Below are 24,486 nucleotides of genomic sequence, written 5' to 3' on the forward strand. Positions count from 1 at the left end.
GCCTATACGTTTAATTGGGTGACCCCTGGTTTTTGTACTGTGAGAAAGAGAAATGTTATTTACCCTATCACTTTTTCCATGCCATTCTTGATTTTATACACCTCTAAATCAGATATTTAAATTAAATCGGAATTCAATCTTTGTGGCTCAGGGGGTTGGCAATTTAACATGGGTAGAGTGATATGTTTGATTCCTCTTTCTTTCAAAGTCCACAAAATCCATCAAGAATTACTTCCCCTAATTTTTAACTTCACTCCAAATTCAAAAGCATCCCATTTTGCAGTCACCACTATTGCACCGAATCGGGACAGTACTCCCTTCTGACACACTCAGTTCCATGTTTTAGCTAGACAAATCTCTACTGAATGGGCCCCCTGAGTGGGATTTCTCTGCAGTAAAGCCAGTTTCTCTCAGTGACCTAGACTGGAAATCAAACCAGAGTTCTCCATCTGGCAGTGCAGAGCCACAGAACTAGTACTCCAGGCAATCATGCAGATGACTGCGGCATCTCATGAAGTGACCAAAAGCCACAACCTATGACCTCAAATTAACTCCCTCTACTAACTTATCTTTGTCTCATTACAGTAGGTGGCAGTTATCTCGTAGTTACCAAAAGGAAACTGGGAGTCAGATATCTAGGTTCCATTCCTTAGCACTGCCACCGATTCGCTGTGCATCTCCGGGCAAACTGCTTAACTTCCTTAACATCAATACCTGGAAAGATACTGGAACAAATTATTAAACAATCTATTTGTAAGCACCTGGAGGATAATAGGGTTATAAGGAATAGTCAGCATGGGATTTGTCAAGAACAAACCACACCAAACCAATTTAATTTTCTTCTTTGACAGGATTACTGACCTAGCAGATAAGGGGAACAGTAGATATGACACACCTTGATTTTAGTAAGGCTCTGGACACAATTCTGCGTGACAGTCTCAAAAGCAAACTAGGAAAATGTGGGCTAGATTAAATTACTGCAAAGTGGGTGCACAACTGATTGAAAGACTGTATTCAAAGAGTAGTTACCAATGGTCTGTGTCAAATTGACAGGGCATATCTAGTGGCGTCCCGCAGGTGTCAATCCTGGGTCTGGTACTATTCAATATTTTCATTAATGACTTGGATAACGGAGTAGAGTATGCTTATAGAATTTGCAGATGACACCAAGCCAGGAGAGGTTGCAAACACTCTGGAGGGCAAGTTTAAAATTCAAAACGTCCTTTACAAATTGGATAATTGATCTGAGTTCAACAAGATGAAATTCAATAAAGACAAGTTCAAAGTACTTCACTTAGGAAGGAAACAAATTCAAATGCACAACTACAAAACGGGGAATAACTGTCTAGGCGGCAGTACTGCGGAAAAGGATCTGGGGATTATAGTGGATCACAAATCGAATACGAGTCATTAATATGATGCAGCTGCAAAAAAGGCTAATCTGATTCTGGTGTGTATTAACAGGAGTGTTATATGTAAGACACAGGAGGTAACTGTCCGACTCTACTTGGCACTAGTAAGGCCCCTGCTGGAGTACTTTGTCCAGTTCTGGGCACCACACTTCAGGAAAGATGTGGACAAATTGGAGAGAGTCCAGAGGAGAGCCACAAAAATGATAAAAGGTTTAGAAAACCTGACCTATGAGGAAAGGTTGAAGAAAATGGGCCTGTTTATTCTTGAGAAAGGAAGACTGAGGAGTGACCCGACAACAGTCTTCCAATATGTTAAGAGCGGCTATCAAGAGGAGTGTGATCAATTGTTCTCCATGTCCACCGCAGGTAGGACAAGATGAAATGGGCTTAATCTGCACTAAGAGAGATTTAAGTCAGATATTAAGAAAAACTTTCTAACTATAAGGGTAGTTAAGCTCTGCAATAAGCCCCCAACGGAGGTGGTAGCATCCCCATCACTGGAAGCTTTTACAAACAAGTTGGACAAACACCTGTCAGGGATGGTCCAGGATGGTTTACCTGGTCCTGCCACAGGGCACTGGGCTTGACTTGATAATTTCTCGAGATCCCTTACAGCAATACATTTCTATGATACCTTGCCTCAGTTTCCCCATCTGTAAAACAGTGATGCTTTAAAGATCCTCAGATGAAAGGCAAGACGAAAACTCCTATTAGTTTTAATTAATCTAAAAAGGTAGCCTCGGGCCATGACTTTTGTGTTTGTTTGTTTGAACTGGCAAATCTCTCAACTTGATTGCATATCAAATGACATCTAAAGAGAGATCAAAGCAAGCAAATTATGAAAGAAAAGCTCAAGGTTGGGTACCTATTGCATTAAGGATTTTTGTTGCCAGTTACTGGCATAGTAGTGATAGGCAGGAGTGGACAGAACTTTGATTTTTGTCTCTCTTGCATCTTTCCAGGGCTTCTCACCACATTAATGGTGTTTCCTCAGGACTAACAACATATGAAGTCTGAGGGCCATGTTCTCTTTTCTACTGAAAACCTTTTGCGCTGCTATTAGAGCTGAAGGTCACTGGAAAGGTAATTTCCTCCAGATTTGCATTAAGATTTTATAACTTGCCTGTGATTTCACTGCCTCTTGGCTAAGAAACTCAAAAGGGCTTAACAGAAACCTTAACAAAAATCTCTGAATACATCTGTGGGTTGTTATTACCACTGCCATTTTGTAGATGAGAAAAAAAGACATTTTCATTTAATATTTTCAGAAGAATTCATTAATTTCAAGTGCCTAACTTGATGACCACTCAGCCATGATTTTCACCACGCACCCATAACTCCGACCAAAATCAACAGAATGCTCAGCATCTCTAGAAAAATCAGGCCCTGGCTATTCTTCATCTTGGAAACCCAAAATGAGTGGACCCTCTTGAATATTTTGGCTAAGGTCACACAGCAAATCAGTGACACAGCTAAGCACAGAATCGAAGAGTCCAGAGCCCCAGTTCTGTGCTCTGGTCACTAGATCACACTGCTTCCCAGGATGGGTACTTCAGAGATATATATTATATTTGCGTCCAGAGGACCCAAACAGAATCAGTGCCCTATTGTGCTGGTGTTATACAAGCACATAGCAAGAAAGAGTCCCTGTTGCAAAGAGCTTGCTGCCATTCTCTGTTCAGAGGCTGCATCCTGAAAGGCGAGCTGGGCAGTATAGATGAGAAAATTATCGTAGAACTCCCCACTCCATTCACATGGTACAAGAAACAGGCACAAAATGCTGAAAGCATCAATGAGGCAGACACATATGTGCATTACAAGCACCATCATGAACTCATACAAACAGCTTAGGTCAGCAACGAAATGCAACATCTCTAGAGGGCAGGTATCATTCTGAAGACCCTATAAAGAGCAAATCGACTCCCTTTCCATAGCAAACATTAACATCCGGTGGGGATACCTACAGAAACCATCATCACGTCCATCTTATTCGAGCCATAATAGGGGAGAAGAAGTAGCCTTGCTCGTAAGGGTGAGGCTAAGATCCCCTTGAATTGCAAGCAGCAGCCACATTAAATGTAACTCTGCTAGACTGCTGCTTCTATTATTCAGAATGAAAATTCTGAATTCTCCCAGTGGCAGTAAACCCATTATTACAAACGATACAGAGTACCAGCATGGCACTCTCTCATTCAGAGACAGTCATTTCCTTGGAGATCTACAAAGCATTCAGACTACAAGCACCCAAAACATAAAACTCCACCTGACAGCAACTGTGCAAGCAATCATTTCAAGCACAATGGACGGAGATTAAAAGAAAACGAAGACGTGCCTTAACTACTCCATCCAAAAGTCGAACATGATTGACTGTGGCGTCATCACCAGTGGGCACCTGAAGCTTGTAGGAGTTTGGGGGAAAAGGGGGAAGAAAAAAAGAAACCCCACCATTATTCTTGAGAATAGACAAAATTGTCAAAGTCATCTAGGAGATTTAAAAACATAACTTCTATTAAAATTACTGGAAGATCTGTTTCTAACTGCTCTGGACCGCTCTGAAAATCTCAGCCAAAGACACCATGACCTCCCAAGAGCCGTTAAGTCCGGCAGCATTGCCGATCTTTGAAAGCCATCGGAACATAGCGCCATATACGATAGCTGGATTTTGAAAAGAAGGAGGGAGTGGGTAATGTTGTGGCCCAAAAGCACCCTTTGTAGCTATGCAAGCCAAGCTAAGCGTACTCAAATCTAGAGTCAGGACATATGCCAGTCACTGCAGGAACACTTCCTCACACTACAACCATCCTAGTGCACAGAAAAACATGACTGGCCATGTGCATTATTACCTTCCTCTGAAATATGGCTAGTCATTAGACTACCACCAGAGCCAGATACCAGACTCGATAGATCCAGTATCACATCTCCTCTGTTACTGTCATCAGACATGATCCATGTCCTGGAGACTCCCCGCTTTAGTACATCACAGAACTTTATCAGTCTTACTCATTCACTCCAAATATTGCCCCTCAAAAGCCTTATCAAAGAGGGAGAAAATGAGGCCCTTCCTCCAACAGCAACAAAATACAGTGTCCTTGCCCCATACTCCTTGTGCTCCAGCTCACATTTCAGTTGAGTTGGGCAAGAAGAAAGCCGACAATATTGTAACTAGACAAAGTCTTTCTAGGACTAAAAGGAACAAGGTGAGAAAAGCCCGCAGACTGGATTTGATTAGTAGGGTTTTTACATACCTTATATGACTAGCCAGGACATCTTGAACATTAGACAGTCCCGGGTCCGAAAGGGAATCTGAACAGACAGATACAGGAGACAGAGACCTCTCTTTCTCCTCAAGCAGATCAAGTTTCACCAAGGAGCTCGTCTCATCCTCTGAGTTATCCTCAGACACAGAGCCAAGGATGAAATGAGAATTCAGGTTTAACTCCAGGGGCTTTGTGGTAGGGGAAGACTCCTCCATAGTGACTCCAAAGTGGGCTCTTAACACTAAAAGAGAAAAAAGCAAGAGCTGAAGTTAGTATTAGCTCCTAGGGGAAACAAGAAAGCCTTCAAAAGCAGGGTTCATTTGTGGTCAGACACACACTGTTGAAATACCAGGTCTGACACTGGGTAAGAGACCAGGATCCAGACTAGTCACTTGTGTTATTTCAGTAGCTTTTCTGTTTGTACAAGCATCAATGCAACTGATCATTCTAATCTGTTGCGAAAGCTGCTGGCTTCGAAAAAGCTACAGGAAGGACAAACAAACAATCTTTAAGCAGGCACAACTTTTGTTGTAAAATTCATGGTTAGAAAACCAATATGGAGACATTTATTATTATTTAACATTTATATTTTGGTAGCGTCTAAAGGCCAACCAGGTTGGGGCTCACTGCGTTAGATGCTGCACGAACATAATAATAATTGGCAAAGAGTTTACAATCTAAAATACAATACACAGCAGGGGAATGGGACAAACATGCAGACTGGGGTGTGATGATAAAGTCAAACATCCACTGGCAGTCTTTTACTTGGGACCAAACACAGAGCCAACTCAAAGAGAGAAAGTTGGCTGTTTTACAAAATATAATACAAATGTTTGGTGCTATGGTTGTTTTTCAAAAATCAACTGTTGAATGTATTTTTTAAAAGAGGTAGCATTCTCATCAAATTCTAGCTGGTCAAGCTGCCACTAGAGGGGGACAGAGAGCCATACCAAGCAGGCCAGGGTTACATAAGCAATGGGCAAAAACCACAATCATTGAAGGAAAATCACTTACATTGACTCAGTAATATGAAATCAGCATAGAGTCACACACTGAAACCCTATCAGATTAGGGACGGTTAACAATAACTAACCTCTTGTAATCGCTGCAATTTGAGTAGCTATCCACCTCCAAAACGAACTGGAAAAGAAACAAACATCAATAAATACATAATACTACTTTTGATATACAGCTCCTGTAATCAGAGGATCTCCAAGCTCTTTCAATTAATCACCACAACACCCTTGTGACATAGGTATGCTACTCAATGCACGGAGAGTGAAGGAGAGGCACAGAGAAGGTTAAATAGGTCATGCAGTGAGCCAAGAATGGAATCCAGAATTCCTGACTCCCAGTCCCATGTGACTACAGACCATGCTTCCTCCTATTGGTCACTCACAAGACAATAAGTGGTAGCTTTGTGAGCAATTTGCTAACACACAACATCTAAAGGCCCTTTCATTCAACCTGTATTTTTTGTTACTGCAAGATAGAGGGGGGAAAGGCAACTTAATTTTTCCACCCAGTGCTTTAAAAAGACCTGAGTTTAGTGCTGGGAAGAGAGGGAGTAAAAGCACGCATGGTGCAGGCAGGTGCCTTGGGAACTTCTCCCACGCAGCCGTGCCAATATGTCTCAAGCCTGTCTTACAGAACCTCCTTCTATTACAGCCTAAAGGCTTTTCACACAATCCTCCCACTGCACCTCCATCCTGTCCTGCCCCTGGGTCTCCTACACAGCGGTGCCAAAGCACATCAGCCCTGCCCTGGGGCTTTCACGTGAGCAGAGGCTGCCAATTGTGCTTAACTGTGCCCAATTGTGGAAGGTGAACGGGACAAACAGGGACTATGAGGAGACCCACCAAGCTCATTTTCAATTGCAGTCTAAGACAAATAACAAGACGCTAGCGTGACTCAGGAAAAATACTCCCATCCATCCATCCACATCTCGTGCCAAACAGGCTTTGAAGTGATCCTGCTCGACACATACATAGTTCTGACTGGAGAGCCAGATCTCTCCTTGTACAAGAAGGGCAACCTTTCACTAACCCTGGATAGCTTTTCTTCTTGTAACTCAAAAGACTGCACTTTCAAACACAACATAAAAAAAAAAAAAGCCATGAAGTTTCAGTTAAGACTGGAAATACAAATCAGTAACTTCAAAGAAAACTGCTGTAGTTTAAACAAAAAAGCAACTGTTAGGGAGCCAGGAAATTCAAAGTGAAGGTTATGGTTTAAAAAAAAAAAAAACAACTGGAAGTATGGAAAAGCACAGATCAGCTGGGTGTGGGGGTCAGAGATAAGGTCACCCAAGCAATCAAAAAGCCTTCTCTAAACTGCAATTATAGCCACATTAGGAAAACTACAAGCATATAGCAGAGTTCCCTTAACATGAACAATCTGGTCTGGTCTACGCAGGCAAAACCAATTCACATTATAACATCAATAGGACACAGTCATGTTACAACTGGATGTCTTTGACATAGTTGTAATTGTACTGTAGGAAAGACAACGCACTCCTAAAACACCACACAGTTTCTTTTCATCAGTGACTGAAAATTAAGAATGCATCTGACTGGCTTAGTCAATCTTACTGTGATTGTGCATGGGTATATTATTTAGATCAAACTGCACCTGTGTTGACAACACAACTCCTGGTTTCATTAGGGCCATATGCAGCCCATTAAAAAAAAAAAAAAAAAAAACTCTGATGAATACTTAACCACTTTGTGGTTATAAAGACAGGTTTGGGATTATAAAACCTTTGTCAATGTACCTGGTTTAGCTGTTTGGTTTGGTGGGTAGGGGGTTGGGGGGGGGGAAGCAATTATAAAACCTGCAGCTATATGCCCAGGGCAGAGATTATACTGTTTGTGAAAACTCCTGCAAACTGAGCCATTTGGGCAGATCCCTGTTCTCTTCAATAGGTCTTGGTATACATGAAGGGGTCTGCCGCTGCAGCTTTGTTGTAGAATCACGGTTTAAATTATTAGCCTAAACTCTCCTAAACCATACTGTGGGGACAGGATTCTAAAATCCCAAGAAAACCTGGCCTGGTGTACATTTTTCTTGAAACTAACTGTCCAAGTTTGAAATACAAAATCTCTTTGTTTAACTGTGCTTGCACTAAACACCTGGGTAAGGGCCTGATCCTGCACCACTAAAGTCAACCAGGAGTTTTGCAACAGACTTCAATGGGGGCTGGATTGGGCCCTAACAAAAGACTAGCCATATCCCCTTGACAACAATGCTCTCCTGCTCTCTAAAATCCCTTGTTTCGAGGAGGTTTCAGATGTTGTGAAAACAATTTGCAAGGCAAACTTTGCAGAGACTGAGGTGACTAAAGATTGCACAGCAAAGTCCAGATTTAGACCCTGATCCTCCCGAGACTTAAGCACATGCACAATTCTATTCACATTGGGACCACTCGTGAATAAAGTTACACCTGGGCATAAGTCTTAGTAGGATTCAAGCCATATTCTCCTTTTTGTTCTCCCCTCCAGATCAAATTAACCAACAGATCGAAAATTTGTTTTTGCAATTGCCCAAGCACTGCAGATTCAACAAGGAATCTATTGCTCTTTAGGTAATAAAGACTTTGCAATAATGTTGATGATGCTCAAAGCAGGGCAGAACCCAGAGTTCACTCTTCCAGAGCTGAATGAACTAACATTAGTATAAGATTACTTTGTCAGAAGATAAGTGAATACAAAGAATTGGGGGGCAGACACAGGCCCAATTATTCTTCACAGCTTTGCTCCCTATCAAGTACCATTCATTTTCAGTAATTTTTCTCCCTCTGAAATGCCATTTAGAGTGACACTAATTTAATTTTGCCTCAAATTTAACTTTTATTTAAAGAAAAATATTTTCCAAAACTATTTCTGAAGTGAATTACTTTATTGATTTCTTTTTCATTTCAGGGGAAACAAATTGAATGGATTTTTTAAAAATTAGCTCAGTGTCTCCACAACACTTGAAGAGTTAAAGCACAATTCTAATAATAATGACAATGAATTCAAGTAATCGTAAAAAAATATACAGCATTATTACCATTGACAACCAGAAAGTGAAAGTGACTAAAAAACAACAATAAAACTGACCAGTCCTGTTATAGTAGTTTGCTTTCGCTGAATTTGAAGGCGAGCAGCACATGCATCTAGACTGACTTCGGAAGTCAGTTTCCAGATCAACAGATCCCACACTTAGGGGTAAAGTCACAACTTCTTTAAGGATACCTAGGTATGTGGGTGAGCATCAGGAAAGCCACAACCATCTGCCTAGGTTCCTAGGATATGCCCAATACCACCGCATCTGAGGACAGTCTCTGGAATCCCACTTCTGCCAACAGACATCACCACAGAATTAATGGGCCACCATCCTGAGCGTTCTCTTAATCTGAACCAAGAGGACAAAATCAGACCAAAGAATCACCCAGATATAATTTAGGAGATAATGTCTGTACTTCACGGTCCAAGAGACACAGACAAGGTTTTCATCTCAGGGCCAAAAGACCAAACATATCAAGACACCTGACCATAGCCTTTAACAGGCTGAGAGACTACTTACACTTGATCTTAGCTTTGAGAAACCGAGAAGCTCCTCTGCTTTTTCCATTCCCTCTACCTGAGATTTTATTCCCTCTCCATTTATACTAGTTTTTCTAGTTTATCATTTGTTCTTCAGTTTCAATTTGATACTACCTACTTCCTGTCCTAAACTGCTCTGCACCACTAAACAGCTGTCAAACATAGCATACTGTAAAGTGCTTTTGGATCTTTGGAATCTACTCCTTTTAAACCTCCCAGTATATTTCACTCTACAAGTCTCAATAGGTTAAAATAAAATCCAGATTATGAACAACAGACCCAATTCAGCAATCCATACACATTCAGCAAAGCACTTAAGCATGTACCTAAATCCTATCCAAGTCAATGAGATTAAGAACATGCTTAAATGCTTTGCTGAAGTCCCATTGACTTCAGTGGAATTTAGGCACATGCTTAAAAGTTTTCCTGAACAGTAGTGGATTTAAACACAGGCTATAATGTTCCCCTCTGTTATCTGCCTCCTTATATGATTTCAGAGAATGTTCCTTTTGAAAGAGTCAGCTAGTCATTTCCTCGCAGAAGAATGAGAAGAGTCTATTCAAATTAGGGAAAGCAATTTTATACATGTGTTAAATACATGTGTTATGTGTTATACATGTGTACATGTGTTATACATGTGTTAATATACATGTGTTAAAATAAAGCTAAATATGTAAATTCACCCTATTTAAGTCACAGGGGCTGCACTAGGGAAGGAATATAGGCAAGTGAATTTTAAATATTAACCATATTACAGAGCATCCTCCCAAAGACTTCTGAGAAACTTTCTGTTACGTTGATAGAGTTTTACAATGGGATCCAAAAGCATTGTAAATAAACATCTTGAGATGGGGAAGAGGCAGCTGCATGCAGTAACCTGGATCGGAAGTGGAGGAGTCGATCAATTCTCTTTCTGGATCCAATACATGCCAGTGTGGCTGCAGAGAGCGTGTGGTCTTGCCTGCATTACGTCTTCTACCCCAGGGAGGTGGGGGCCAGAGATCTCTTTTGCAGTATCTAAAACTTGCACACTTGAGCCCCCTCAAGCATTTAGAATTATTATTATGAATTATTTGTATTGCAGTAGTGCCTAGGAGCCCCACTCATGGACTAGGACCCCATTGTGCTGGGCACCATACAACACAGGACAAAAAGATAGTTCCTACCTACATACTGGGGCTTCCACTACTCTCCCAGCCTTTCCCCCATATCCAGATGTTTATTTAGAGTCCTCACATTTAATTACTTTAGATTAAAAGGGATTTTGATTATTCTTGTTTTCAAAGGAAGAAGCAGAAAAACAAACAATGGTAATAATAGGTAACAATACCCGAAGAGCACACCCACAGTATCCCAGGGACCAGAGCTAAGAGACCATACAAACACTATGAAAGAATCTTCCCACATGGCTGGATTAACAGAGTTACTATATAAGCAATGCGTTAAGAGACACAAGCAATTAAAAAGATACCCTGCAGCTTCTTAAACTACAATTTCCCAGTCACTCTTGAACTCATTGGGAATTACATGGTCTCAATACAGCCCACAAACAACAGGCCTGGAGTATTTACAGGCAACCTTCCCTTGCCGATCCCCTTTGCGTCACAGAGAAACCTGAGCTGCAAGAAGCCCTACTCCTGTGCTATCTCCATTCACACTCACTGCCACCCGGGACTTCCCCTTATCACAGTGGCCATATGTACAGAGAATGCTAGAGGAAGAGGCAAGAGAAAGCAGAGGGAATCGCAGCATCTCAATCCACTCAATCCCATACCTTGTGTGCATGAAGCACTGACTCAGTGCAGCCGGCGCCCCACAAAGCCTGGTAAAGGCATTACAGGGGCACTGACAAGACACACATATGTACCCTGCCATTTACCATCACCTATCCTCTCTCAGGTTTCAGAGTAGCAGCCGTGTTAGTCTGTATCCGCAAAAAGAAAAGGAGTACTTGTGACACCTTAGATACCTCACCATCTCCACACCACTCCTTACAGCCAAGCCACAGCTCACGTTCCCCAGCCCTCCCAACAGAGCTCATGAGAACATTATGCCACCCCAATCACAATTACCTACCCAACCCCCCAGTAGCAAGGTTGGTGAGGCCATTCACACTCGCTCCTCCTTCCTCCAACCATCCCTAATAACTCACTCACCTACCCCCACACAATCACATTTAAAATAGCCCCAATCCAGCACCAAAACCTTCTCCCTTATTTGCAATCCTATACCGTGGTGAATATATTACTACCTTCTCTGGAACTGGAGATCCCTGCCAGGCTGGGGGGGGGCGGGGGGCGTCCCACCACTTCCTAGATCATTCGGGATCCCCACCACCCCAGGGGAATCCCCCACATTTCCTAGAGCACTGGGGATCCTAACCAGCCCAGAGGCCCCCCCATTTCCTAAAACACTGGGGATCCCCGCTAGGCCAGGGCTAAGCCCCCCCTACACTTCCCGGGGGTCCCCACTGGGCCGGGGCACCTGGGGTCCCTGCCGGGCCAGGACACAGCCCCCCACTTCCCGGGGCACCGGGGGTCCCGGCAGGCCAAGGGATAAGCCCCCCACTTCCCGGGGCATCAGGGTCCCCACCGGATGGAGGCTGAGCTCCCCTCACTTCCCGGGGGCACCGGGGATCCCAGCCTGGCCTGAGCCCCCCCTTATTTCCCGGGGGCACTAGTGATCCCGGCCGGGCCGGGGCCAAGCCCCCCCCACCCTCCGGGGCCGGGGAGCCCCACCAGGCCGGGCGGTCGGACGTGCTCTCCCCTCACCCCGGGGAGCCCTGCCGGGCTGCGGAGCGGGCGGGCTCACCTCAGGGTGCCAGCTGAGACGGGGCGCTGCCCCTGCGCCCCCCGGCCCGGCCCGGCGCTGGCTGCGGATGCCGCCACGGAGGAGATGGCTGACCCACGCTCCCATTCAGTGTTCCGCCAACTCCGCCCCTGGCTCCGCCTCCCCTCGCGCTGACAGCTCCCGCGCCCACTGAGGTGGCGTGACGGGAGAGGTTACCCCCGGTCATTCACCTCTAACCCCACCCGCCGCGCCGCGAGGACTCCTCGCTGGCCATTGGCGGCCGGCTCTCACTCCGGGGTGGGCGTGACCAATCGCGGAGGCTCGGGGGCGTGGCCCATGAGGAGATGGCTATGGTCTGAGCGGCCCGGGCCGCTCCGCCACTGGCTCCGGCGGCAGAGGGCGGCGCCGGCGCGGTGTCCTCTGGTGGCCCGGACCTGCGGCCGCCGCTGTTAACCCCTTGGCGGCCGGAGGGGGGCCCGCGCCTGTGCCCGAGGCCAGCTGGGGGGCCGGCCCTCGAGCGCGGGGCCGTCACCCCGTGGGGCGAGCCACGGGGGCTTGCGGCTGCAGGACAAAGGCGGGCGCAGCAGGGAGGGAGGCGACGAGGGGGATCACCTCGAATACACCGATACCAGGCCCACAGGAGGACGCTGCCCGGGCCTGATTCTCGGTGGATGGTCCAGCCAGGGGGGCAATTTTTTTTAAAAAAGGAGGGATGATCCTGTAAAATTCGGGATGGGTACAACCCTGGTAGCACAGGGGGCAAGGGGGTGGGGTGGGCTGACTCATTTGTCAGTACCTCGGCGAGTCCCATGCCCTCTTATCAGAAAGCGGGGAGTCTGCGCCTACTCAGTGGCCCCCACCTCCAGGGGTTCTCTCTGTAAAGGGGCAGTTCCAGATACTACGCATTCTCCCCCAGGCCGTGCCATACACTCTGACACCCCCAAAGGCTTTGGCATGTAGCAGCACCACCTGTGAAATATAACTCAATGACATTTGGGGCACCGGAGGGAATTTGTTCCCTACGTCACTAACAAGCAATTATTTAACAGGATGGGAGGATAGGTAGGCAAATACAAGAGCAAAAATATTTGAGAATATTGCTGTGAATAAAATCTGCCATAGTCTTGCACAGGCAAAGAGAAGAGTAAGAGAATAAAAGGGAGTGCAACTATTTTCAAGAATGTGTGCCAAAAGCATCACAAATAGTCTTGCAAGTACTTGTTGGTATTTGCACCAGAATGACACACAGCAATTTTGATAACATCATTTTATTAAATGCACAATAGATTAGACAGATTACAAATGTTTGAACAGAAAAAGGCATCCCTTCTCTTTATAAAATTTAGATCATCCAGTCAGAGGAAGAAATAATATAATCTGACTCAGGCGACTAATCCTATGTCTTGAACAGCCACAGTTACTCAGAGCAACCAGTCTTCAAACAAACCAGGGCCTTAAAGAAGTCCAGACAAAATATTAAAGTCAAAGGGAATAAAAGCACAAATTCATAAAAAAACAATTAAAACCCTATATTCATGGTTCATTTATGAACAGGAAAAAAGGGATACTTCCCCACTCTCCCTGAAAACAAAAATCTTCAAATGGAACAGAAGTCTCTTAAAAATATCATAAAAAACCCCCGCAATGTCAGCCACAGAACAGTTTCCCAAATTCAAATTTACTTTTCACTCAAAGGGACACATTGTCACCACTCCCTAATAATAAGTATTATTAACAAAGTTACAGAGCCTCAAACATATGGAATTTCCAGACATATGCTAGATGGTTGGTGTTTGTATACACACACTCCTTGTAACAACAGCTAAGGCACATCAAATCTGTCCTCAGCTCCTACACTAGCTTCCCACAAAATACCATGTCAAATTCAAGGTGTCAAGCATGATTTTCAAGGTGTTCAATGGCTTAGACCCAAGATTAGACCTAAAGATTTGCCTGAAACTCCAGGATGTGGACTGTGGTTGACAATTCCACTCTTCCACTGAAATGTACACTGCCCATTTAAAGCTTGTCTGTGTGGGAGACAGCTTTCTCATGGCTAGCTCAACTGTAGAATGAACTCCCACAGGAACAAATGATTGTTACAAACGTCACCACCTTTTGTTCCAAGTGCATGGTGCAGTTCTTCAGTCTTGCCATGTGTAATATAAACACAAAGCACAGTGTACATATACATTTATTTAGAACCCACAATTTCCCCCAGCGAGAGGATGAGAAAGAGAATGAACCACATGTGATGGATATTCGTAATGTCACTTATTGTACCAATGTATCTGACAATTGAGAAAGATTAGTGTGTAACAGCTTAATCCTCTGAGAGGCTGAGCACTCCCAACTCACACTGAAGCAAGTAAAAGTTAAGTGCACTCAGCACCCCATACGACTGTATCCTAAATTGCTATATCTAATTACATACAAAACTTGAATGATTCAGGTTGCTTTAGTCACGGAAGGGGCCCCAGGGACCTTAGAGATAGTAGACAGAAAAGTTGTTGAATTGCTTAACAGACCAGGTTTATTTCCAAATTTACCTAAATTAAAAAAAAAAAAAAAAAAAAAAACAGATTACAACAGGCGGTTGGTAAATCTTTTCTATTGTACTGAGCCCTTTGGTCATGCTAAAACCTGCATTGTGTCTGCCCTGCCCATTTTATCCATTCAACCACTTAACACTATTTCAATGCTGCTGGAAGGGCGATTGCCACACATATTTAGACCCTGTAGCAACTCTAGAAAATAATGGAATGAGGATTTCATAGTATGCAGGCTGGAAAAGTGTTAACTGACAAACAGTAATAATGTCAGCCTTGGCCAAGCTTCAGACTCAGCCTGGAAGCAAGATTTTAATTATTATTATTATTATAACAACACTTAACATTTACCTAAGGCTTTTTTATCCATGGATCTCCTAGCACTTTTAATACCCCATTTTACAGATGGGGAAAAATGAGGCATACAGAAGTCAAGTGAATCACCCAAAATACTGTTATTTAACTTTAAATACATTTATAAAATAAAACCCTGTGTTAAATATCTTATAATAAGTGTCTGCTCCTGTTTCCACTGTAGTCAGTGGCAAACTTCCTTTACCATCAATGGGAGCAGAAGCTAGCAGAATACTGTGTAATGTTAAATACAATTTGGGAGAATTGTAGTAACTGATTTAGAAGGAATATCTATTGAACTGGAAGGCACACGCTATCAATTGTTACTAGCCACTATGATCCCAATCCTGCACCCATGAGAATGATGAGTTTTGCCACTGATTGAGCTGGGAGCAGGACTGGGCCCTACATTTCAATCTGTTTTAGACTGGAGAGGTGAGGAAGAGCTGACAATTATGAACCTGTTAAAGATTCAAAATCTGGAAAGTCATAACACGTTTTATAATAGAGCCACAAAGTATCAGATAGGCCTCTGTAATATTATCAGGCACAGGCATGAAGCACAAAGTTCCGGTACAAACTTCTCTGTAAATCACCAAGCGTTCTGATTAGAGGTTTTTGTTTATGACCATCTTTTAAACATGATTTCACCTTAACCATAACTAGGGATGCAAATGACTTAAGAGTTTGTATCCATTTTTCTTTTTGATTCTCTGTTTATCACACTGAGAATTTATCATCACTCTTCATGATAGAATAGTTCTGATTAGCCTTATAAATATATGCACTGTACTTACTATGCACATGGAAAAAGCAATCAATGCATTTTTTTACTTAAAAATGTGTAGTCTTAAAAGTGCAAGTAAAAACATTTTGAAAAGTAAACTGAAAGTTTTATTACCTGCAATGATCCAAGTTCAGGGTTCCAAGTCTCTCCCACAGCAGCTGACGACAGCCACCTCAGTGGCAAGGGAGCACAAGAGGTCTGAAGTGTTCTTGATGCCCTCAATTCTGGCAGAGAACACAGAATTCAGGTCCGGGAAGGTAAGTAAAAAAGGAAAGGGTTTTATATTATTTTGCTTTAAAAGAGTTTTGTCATTTTTAATAACTGTTTATTTAGAAAGTTTTAATAGGTTTACAAAAATTTGTTGTGTAAATCTCAGAAATAAAACTTACACTGAGCTTATCTTTTTGTTTAGAAAAATGTTATGCAGTAATACAATCATCAGATCACTCTGTTTAACAGGGTATTTGTCATTTTAAGCCTATCCATGTGTGTTTATTGCTTTCAAGTTCTTAAAGAGATTTTTGTTTATTTAAAAGCATTCTGGTTGTCTTTTAAAAGTAGAACTAGTCTGTTTATGTCAACATTGTTTTGCTGTGTTGTGATGCAAACAGCAGTACTAATAAGAAAGTGAAACTGACCAGCAGTAGTACAGTAATATTTAGCCCACTCAGGGCTCTTTTCATATAAACATCTCATTGGACGGTAGCATCACTAGCCACTGTGGCATAGGAAAAAGCAGAGTGCTGAAATGGTGAAATGGAAATTAGATTTTGAAAATACGTTTTAAACCATCACTCCTGAAGATTTGACTAGTAACACAGGGAGGGATTTGGAACTTTTAATATGATTTTTATCTTGAAATCATCCCATTAAAAACATGGCTAGTGTGAAAATGGAGCGAAACATGAAACTGGAGCACAGAGAAGTATCTGGCCCAAACTTTTTAAAAATTGTTCCTTCCCAACGTACATCTCAAATTTTGGAAACATACCTCCTCACACCACTTTAACACTCTCCTATGGGGATGATAGCCTCCTTTATAAATCACTAGGAGATCTATGGATGAACTATGCTCTATAAGAGCGAAGTATTCATTATTATTATTGCTGCTGTACATGCTTTTCCCACTACCTTAAAAATAATAAAACCCCTCTGACCGTATCAATACTTACAACAAAGCTAGCTTGGGTCTCTAGAACACAAGTCATTTGAAAAGCAAGGTTTAATCTTAGATTCATTAAAAATATAGTATCCTTCATCCTACAATCCAATTAAACAGTAGGTGGAAATTTGGGCTTTGAAAAAGGAGAAATTTTAGCTGAAAAGCGCCACCTTGTGTCAGAAACAGAAAATTCCAGTTTCTAACAATTGAGCTGTTAGCACATCCGGGGTTACCTAGCTTACTGGTAAAGGTAGCAACCTAGCATTCTGGTTAGACTCACAGTTATTGCCAGATGGCCAGCGTTCCATGGTAACCAAGACACTGTTTTTTTCCAATTGGCTAAGAAAGTGAAACTTTTTCCTTCTGATGTAGGCTATATCACTGCAATTCATAGCTTTGCCATCTTCAGACTAGAGATTACTACACTGCACTTTGGTTAGGGTTCCTCCTCAAATCCATCCAGAAACTAAAGCTAGTGTAGAATGTGGCAGCCCACTTGTTAATCCTACTGTGATCATATTGCACTAATGTTTCATAATCTGCACTGGCTCTGTGTGGATTACTGGGGAGAGTTTAAGGTCTTGGTATCGACCTAAAAAACCATAAGTGACCTGCCTTTCTGAGAGATGCCTTTTTTCCCCCATGTGACACTGTCACAGCGGAGATTCCTACAGCACTCATAACATACCCTTAAATTATAAAAGAGAGGGGGCTGCTGGCAGGGCATTCTACAGAGAGCCCTTTTCTTGTGGAATGCACTCATCCTGCCCTTGGTCCAAAATGGCCCAACTCAACTGACCTTTAGGGCATGCTGTAAGGCTCATCCTTTTAAAAGACCTTTTGGGGAAAGAAGTTTTATTTGAGGGAGGATGTGATATTTATTTTATTTTATCTAGGCTACATGGTGTATTTAGCTATTGCTATACTTTGAGAACCAGCAGCAACCCTACATTTTGCTTACTCTGTTTTTAAGTTAATTGTCAGGGGAGACACAGAATGTGTGAGAGTGCACTCCTTATATTTTCACAAATCTAAATAAAGACTCTACACTTTACATTACTCAAAAGCTCACTTTTACACTTGTAAATACACTTGTCTCAGTTTGGGGGCCAAGTTTTAGTCAACAGCATCCAGTTAATCCTGCAATACCTGCTGGCCCAATAAACTGTTGATCAACACTAGTCATCTTGTTTAATCTCCTAATTCTAGAAGGTCCTTGGATACTATGGTGATGAGCACAGTATAAGAACATAAACAGAACAGAATAGAATCTAGCATGTATCAGGCAAGTGAAAGCCTTCCTCTCAGTCTACTCAGGCAGCTAAATTATCTTGTTTAGGGCAGTGAAATTCACCCAGGTGTGGCAAAGTTCCTATTTACCAGTTACACCCATTCAAATGCTTAACATGGGGCTTATCCTTATGTGGTACATTGAGCCTCATACAAGCCATATGCACTGAGGGGAAATTATATCCACAGATAAAGTTTATTCAGGTCAAACAGTAAGCAAATCCTGCACCTCTATTAACTGGATCAGAGCAATTACCAATCTAGAAATGGATCAAACTGCAATGAATAAACAGTCTCATTTTTAACTCTCCTTATCACTAATCAATATTCAAACTTAGTGAGTTTCAAACAGGAATCGGTGCCGTTACAATACTAATTTGAGACCTTTACCAACCAATGCAACCGCACAGGATTTATGAGTGAAAGAAATAAGAGTGAAAGGATTTCATGATCACGAATATTGTATTCATGTCAGCATTATGGACACAATATTGGTGTTTAGTTTACTGTTTATATACTACAGCCTCAGCCCAAAAGGTAAGCGGACTGTTTTTAACTGTTTGCAGAATTCTAACAGAACAAAAAGTATACCGGGGACACAGACATGTCATTTATAAATTATGTTTGTTAGTTAATGTTTAGGTACTGCTCTGAAAATGTCACTTATTAAAAGCTTTTTAAAAAGGAATGAGAAAAAAAATCTGTAGAATTTGGATTGCCATACCACCTCCCATACTCAAGGCATCTCAAAAACTTTCTAAAGTCTATTCACAAGTAAGCTGGCCACATATAGGCAATATACAACAGCAGTTCTACTCTCAGCAGTATCATTATTTTGACCATTACACCCTCCACCCCCCCACCTTTTTTTTATATATATAAGATAACATGCACTAGTTATCTCCTTATGCTTTCAAATAGTGCTGTAAGAGCTTTCAACTTCCCTCACTGAGTCACTAACAATAGGCAGAAGGGATATTTCTTGTTTAACATACCATTTCAAGGCTGACCCCTCCACCTAAGGTATTTCAAAGTTGCCAGCCACCATATTACCTCTGTGCCAATGAATTGATAACTATTTGTGTGAACAAAATTCTTCCTGTACACTTGCTTACAGCCTCAGACTTATGCAAAAAAACAAGAAAAAATACCTCTACCCAATTTAAGCTACAGCAGGAATTTGGCTGGGCAGAACTGAAATATAAATGTGGCAACACACCCCTACTCTTTTAGAAAGGGGTCACTAATGATCTTTTATATTACTATTGATTTGCACTTCTAGTACAGTTCAGTTCCCTTGGATTAACAGTGATGGTAACTAAACTACAATACAAGCAATCTTAAAACCAAGCATAGCAAATAACTCTGCTGACAGTATCAGTGTTCTCTCTTGGTTTTTAATTTTATTCACTCACAGTGGTGGGTGTATGTTGGTTTCACACTTTTATGATCTTTAACATTGTAAAATATTTTGGGAATGGTGCGTATGTTAGAGCTCAAACCAAACTCTTGGCTCTGAACACATACACATAGGTATTTTGGGGAAAGTTCAGCGCTGGATATAAATTTTAACTCACTTCCACTTCTACAATATGCTGATCCAAGACCCCAGATCCACACTCTTCTCCCCCACCCCCGAAATTCACTGCAAGTTTAAGTCATAATCTAGACTTTATTAATCAGAGCAACTCTAGTTGCTATTAAAGTAGCTGTGAAAAATGAAGAGGGGAGTTGCGTTTAAAATTTTTTAAAATCCACAAAGAGAGGTAAGAAGGAAATTGTGCACATGATTAGTCTAGTAATCTGTCATGTCCATTCCACTCAGACCTCAGAGATTATGACTGTCGTGTGGAAAATTCTTCAGAAGTACTATCTGAAAGCACAAGAAGCATGAACATCTTACTGCAAGGTAGGGAAGCAAAGGAAGTGGGGAGGGAACTCCAGTTAGTCAGAAGAGCAAGGTAAGAGCAAAGGGGGATTCATTTATTAGAAATACAGATACATAGTTTGTTATGATTGGGAGAATCACATGGTAAATTGCCTGCCTGGTGCGAAGATTGCAGATCTCAAGAGACATCTAGACAGACGTATGTGCAGTGCTGGAGACCAGCCAGTGGTCATGGTACATGTAGGTACCACTGGCATAGGGAAAGGTAGGGAGAGAGGTCCTGGAGTCCAAATTTAGACTGCTAGGTAAGAGAGTGAAGTCTAGGACCTCCACAGTAGCATTTTCTGAAATGCTTCCAGTTTCACACACAAGGCCAGAAAGACAGGCAGAACTGCAGGGTCTCAATGCATAGATAAGACGATGGTATAGAGAGGAAGGTTTCAGGTTTATTAGGAACTAGGGAACCTCTTGGGAAAGGAGGAGCTTATTCAGGAAGGATGGGCTCCATCTAAACCACAAAGAACCCAATCACTGACATGTAAAATTAAAAAAGGTTGTAGAGGATTTTTTTTAAACAAAGGGGTAGGGAAAAAGACAACTGCTGTGGAGGAGTACATGGTTCAGGCAGAGACATCCCTTAGCGATTAATTTAAAGAAGGCAAGCAGGCAAGCCAGCACTACGGGCTACACTTGTCAAAAGGATAGGAAAGAAGTTGGTAAAGTACAGGTAAGAGCTTGTGAGGAACAGTCAAACGTAATAGTCCCATTTAAATGTAACACATGAAGGCAAGCAGCAGAATATTGACAAAATTTGCAAGTGCCTATATACAAATGCTAGAAGTCTGAATACTAAGTTGGGTCCCTGGTTTTAACGGGGGTATTGATATAATAGCCATCCCAGAAACTTGTTGGAATGAGGTTAACTGATGGGACACAGTATTATCAGGGTACAAAATATATAGTCATAGAGTAGGTCAAGCTGGAGGGGGAGTGGCACTATATGTGAAAGAAAGCATCGAGTCAAAGAACTTTAATGGACAGAAATGCCATGCTTGAACAATAAGAGTATAGCAGTAGAAATATACTACTGACCACCGGAGCAGGATGGCGATGGTGACTGTGAAATGCTCAAGGACGTTAGAGAGGCTACAAAGGTGGAAAATGCAATATGTAGGATTTCAACTATCCTCATATTGACTGGGTGTACGTCTTCTCAGTATGGGATGCAGGAGGTGAGAAACCTGGGGAACTGTCCCAGACCAAGGTGTTAAGAGAGGCTTTTGGAACAAACTGATAAATTAAATAGTAATAAGTCACCAGAACCAGATGGTATTCACCCAAGAGTTTGAAGGAATTCAAATATGAAATTGCGGAACTACTAACGGTATGTAAACTATTGCTTAAATCAGCCTCTGTACCAGATGACTGGTGGAGAGCTAATGTGACACCAATTTTTAAGAAAGATTCCGGAGCTGATCCTGGCAATTACAGGCGTGATTTCAGTACCATGCAAACTGGTTGAAACTATAGTGAAGAACAGAATTACCAGACACATAGAAGAACAAGGTATGTTGGGGAATAGTCAACACATCTTTTGTAAAGGGAAATCATGCCTCCACAATCTATTACAATTCTTTGAGGACGTCAACAAACATGCAGACAAGGGAGATCTAGTGGATATAGTGTACTTGCCCTTCCAGAAAGCCTTTGACAAGGTCTCTCACCAAAGGCTTTTAAGCAAAGCAGGCAACCATGGGATAAAAGAGAAGGTCCTCACATGGATCAATAATTTGTTAAAAGATAGGAAACAAAGGGTAGGAATAAACAGTTTTCACAGGAGAAAGAAATAAATGGCGGAGTCCCCCAAGGAATGTACTGGGATCTAGAAAAAGGAATAAATAGTGAGTTGGCAAAGTTCGCAGATGATACAAAATTACTCAAGATAGTTAAGTCCAAACCTGACTGTGAAGAGTTACAAAAGGATCTCACAAAACTGGGTGACTGGGGAACACAATGGCATATGAAATTCAATGCTGATAAGTGCAAAGTAACGTACTTTGGAAAACATAACCCCAACTACGCATACAAAATGATGGGGTCTAAATAAGCGGTTACCACTTAAGAGAGATCTTGGAGTCATTGTAAATAGTTGTCTGAAAACATCCACTCAACATGCAGCGGCAGTCAAAAAAGCTAACAATGTTATGAACCATTAGGAAAGGGATAAATAAGACAGAAAATGTCATGCCACTAGATAAATCCATGGTACACCCATACCTTGTATACTGCATGCAGTCACAGGCAGCACAGTTATCACAAAAATATAACTATAATGTTAGACAAAATGGGCAATTACATTAAAAAAGCATTTTTGTGGTATTTTAAAAGAATAGAAGTTAGCTCTTGAAAAGAACCCTGGGGAATTACTTACACACACGAACCAAAAATCTGGTCATTTTTTCCTCACTGTAATATTAACAGTTATGTGTCTCTTGTGCGGTACCACAATGTTCATGACTAATCTTGATGGCCTGAATCTTGTACAAAAGAAATGATTTACAATTTAGGACAAGGACTTCCTAGTAGTTATATTTTTGCTTTCCTGTCTCCAGAGTCTGAAAAAGCAGTGGCAAAAGGGGAGCTAAACAGAAACCATACAGTCGCCACTTTGCAATGCTCTGGTCTGCACAGCCCCATACAAGTAAATCTCCTTTACTCAGAGAAGATGTACAGTGTTTTCACAAACAAGCCAAACGTTACATACACCCTCCAAAGCCTGAAAGACATCACTGATCCAGATGAGAGTGCTTCTACTGCCCACAGCTGTCTCTTATTAGCAGATCATAAACAAAGTTTTCAGACTGAATTTAACCTTACAGGCAAAGGTAAAAAACAAATCTTTGTTCATTATAGCATATTCCCGTTACGTATGTAAAAAATGCAGTCTTAGGCTTTGTCCACAAGCAGTTGATACATTGCCAGCAACAAAAGTGTTTATGAAAGCAAAATATCTATATTGATATATTTGTTAAAAAAAACCTGCAGTATTATGAAGTAATGATCCAAACACTGAGTAACAGTATTGTTAGACATAGTTTTGTGGACAATTACTGTAGGGAGTTTTATTTTCCAATACATATAGCTATTTATATAGCTAAGATATGGAAATGGGAAACCACTTAATTGTGCAATACTGAACAATTCAGGAAAGAAATATTCCTCCTGGATTTCAGCAGCAGAAGACCTGATTACCATATATAACTGTGATTACTATTCATCATACAATAATCCAGCTCTTTTAGGAAAATGAAAAGAAAATCAAACATAGAATATTCAGCACAGAAGAGTGAACTGCAGGCTGTTTGTTTTTCCCCTTTGTTCCACGGATCTTCCAGTAGATTTTAGAAAGCTCATTCTGTATCAAACCACATATGCAAAATTAGTTGGTTTTCTTTGTAAAGGTTCCAGCTACACTAATTCCTACAGAATTTGGGAATTCTGTTGCAATGCAGTAGTCTACAGACAGTTAAACAGGACAGTGCGGATGGGACAGCATCATGTTTTAACTGTGACCCCAAATTGCACTGCAGCCCTGCAAAAGCCCAAGTTTGTAGCATAATTCAGCAATACGTCTAAAACACAGTAAACACTCAACTGCACTGCAAAAATCTGTGTCTAATCATGTCAGCACTCTACCGTGCTGTAACATGGTCCCTCAAGATGGCTGCAATTACAGTGTCAACAGGATCAAAGTGTCAACCATATTGAGATTGATGACACTCCTTACATTATGCCCACAGTTTAGCTAAAAGCTAAGGCTTTGCTTTACACTGATGACCCAACTTTGCATAACAATTTAAACTGTTGTGGATCAAAAGGCTTCCAAAGTTTTGGCCAATCAATAAGCATGGGGCCCAAACATATTAGAATATCCATGCTCTACCTTATGTCCCTCCCTTTAACACTGTTATAAGCCCAATTCAGAAGCTAATTCAGTTTTACGGAGCAACTTTCATACACTGTGTATCCCAAAAGTGTTTTACAAAGCAACGAGTAAGATATGGTTATTGCAGGGACTGTACAGTAACAGTTTACAAACAGTCTTGGACTTCAGAATAGAAATACTCAAATGAAGGAACATTGGCAAAGACATCTCACTCACTATATTATCATGTCTAACATGGTAACATTGCAAGTTACTAGTACTCTGTTGCAAACTGCCTAATATTCTACCAGTTGTTGGCAACTAAGCCCCTGCTTAGTTTACTCTAGTCTTGAGTTGCTTTTGTTCCCTAATTGGTTTAAATAAATAAAAAAAAAACGTGTTCACTGGTTTTAAACATCTCATTCTTTTCACAGTGTTTCTGGTGGGGATATCAAATTGCATTTTTAATGCAAAGCTGTCTGAGCC

The 24,486-nt window shown here is 41.7% G+C and overlaps 1 protein-coding gene across 2 annotated transcripts in view; it reads right to left on the reverse strand.

The window, feature by feature from the left end:
* The window catches only part of ACACA (acetyl-CoA carboxylase alpha), a 185,559-nt gene extending 173,369 nt beyond the window's left edge, over positions 1-12,190 (reverse strand). Inside the window, exons 1-3 of one of the 2 annotated variants that reach the window (XM_074974614.1) lie at positions 12,067-12,190; positions 5,763-5,809; positions 4,658-4,910 (exon numbers count right to left, since the gene is read on the reverse strand). In XM_074974614.1, the coding sequence (XP_074830715.1) occupies positions 4,658-4,884 (227 nt within the window). In that variant the 5' untranslated portion in view covers positions 4,885-4,910; positions 5,763-5,809; positions 12,067-12,190. Of the gene's footprint in view, positions 1-3,744; positions 3,817-4,657; positions 4,911-5,762; positions 5,810-12,066 lie in introns of those variants that run through there. The other variant, XM_074974613.1, reaches the window with a different exon arrangement.
* Positions 12,191-24,486: the final 12,296 nt, after the last annotated feature.

This window comes from Natator depressus, chromosome 17 (assembly GCF_965152275.1).
Source record: "Natator depressus isolate rNatDep1 chromosome 17, rNatDep2.hap1, whole genome shotgun sequence".
NCBI lineage: Eukaryota > Metazoa > Chordata > Testudines > Cheloniidae > Natator > Natator depressus.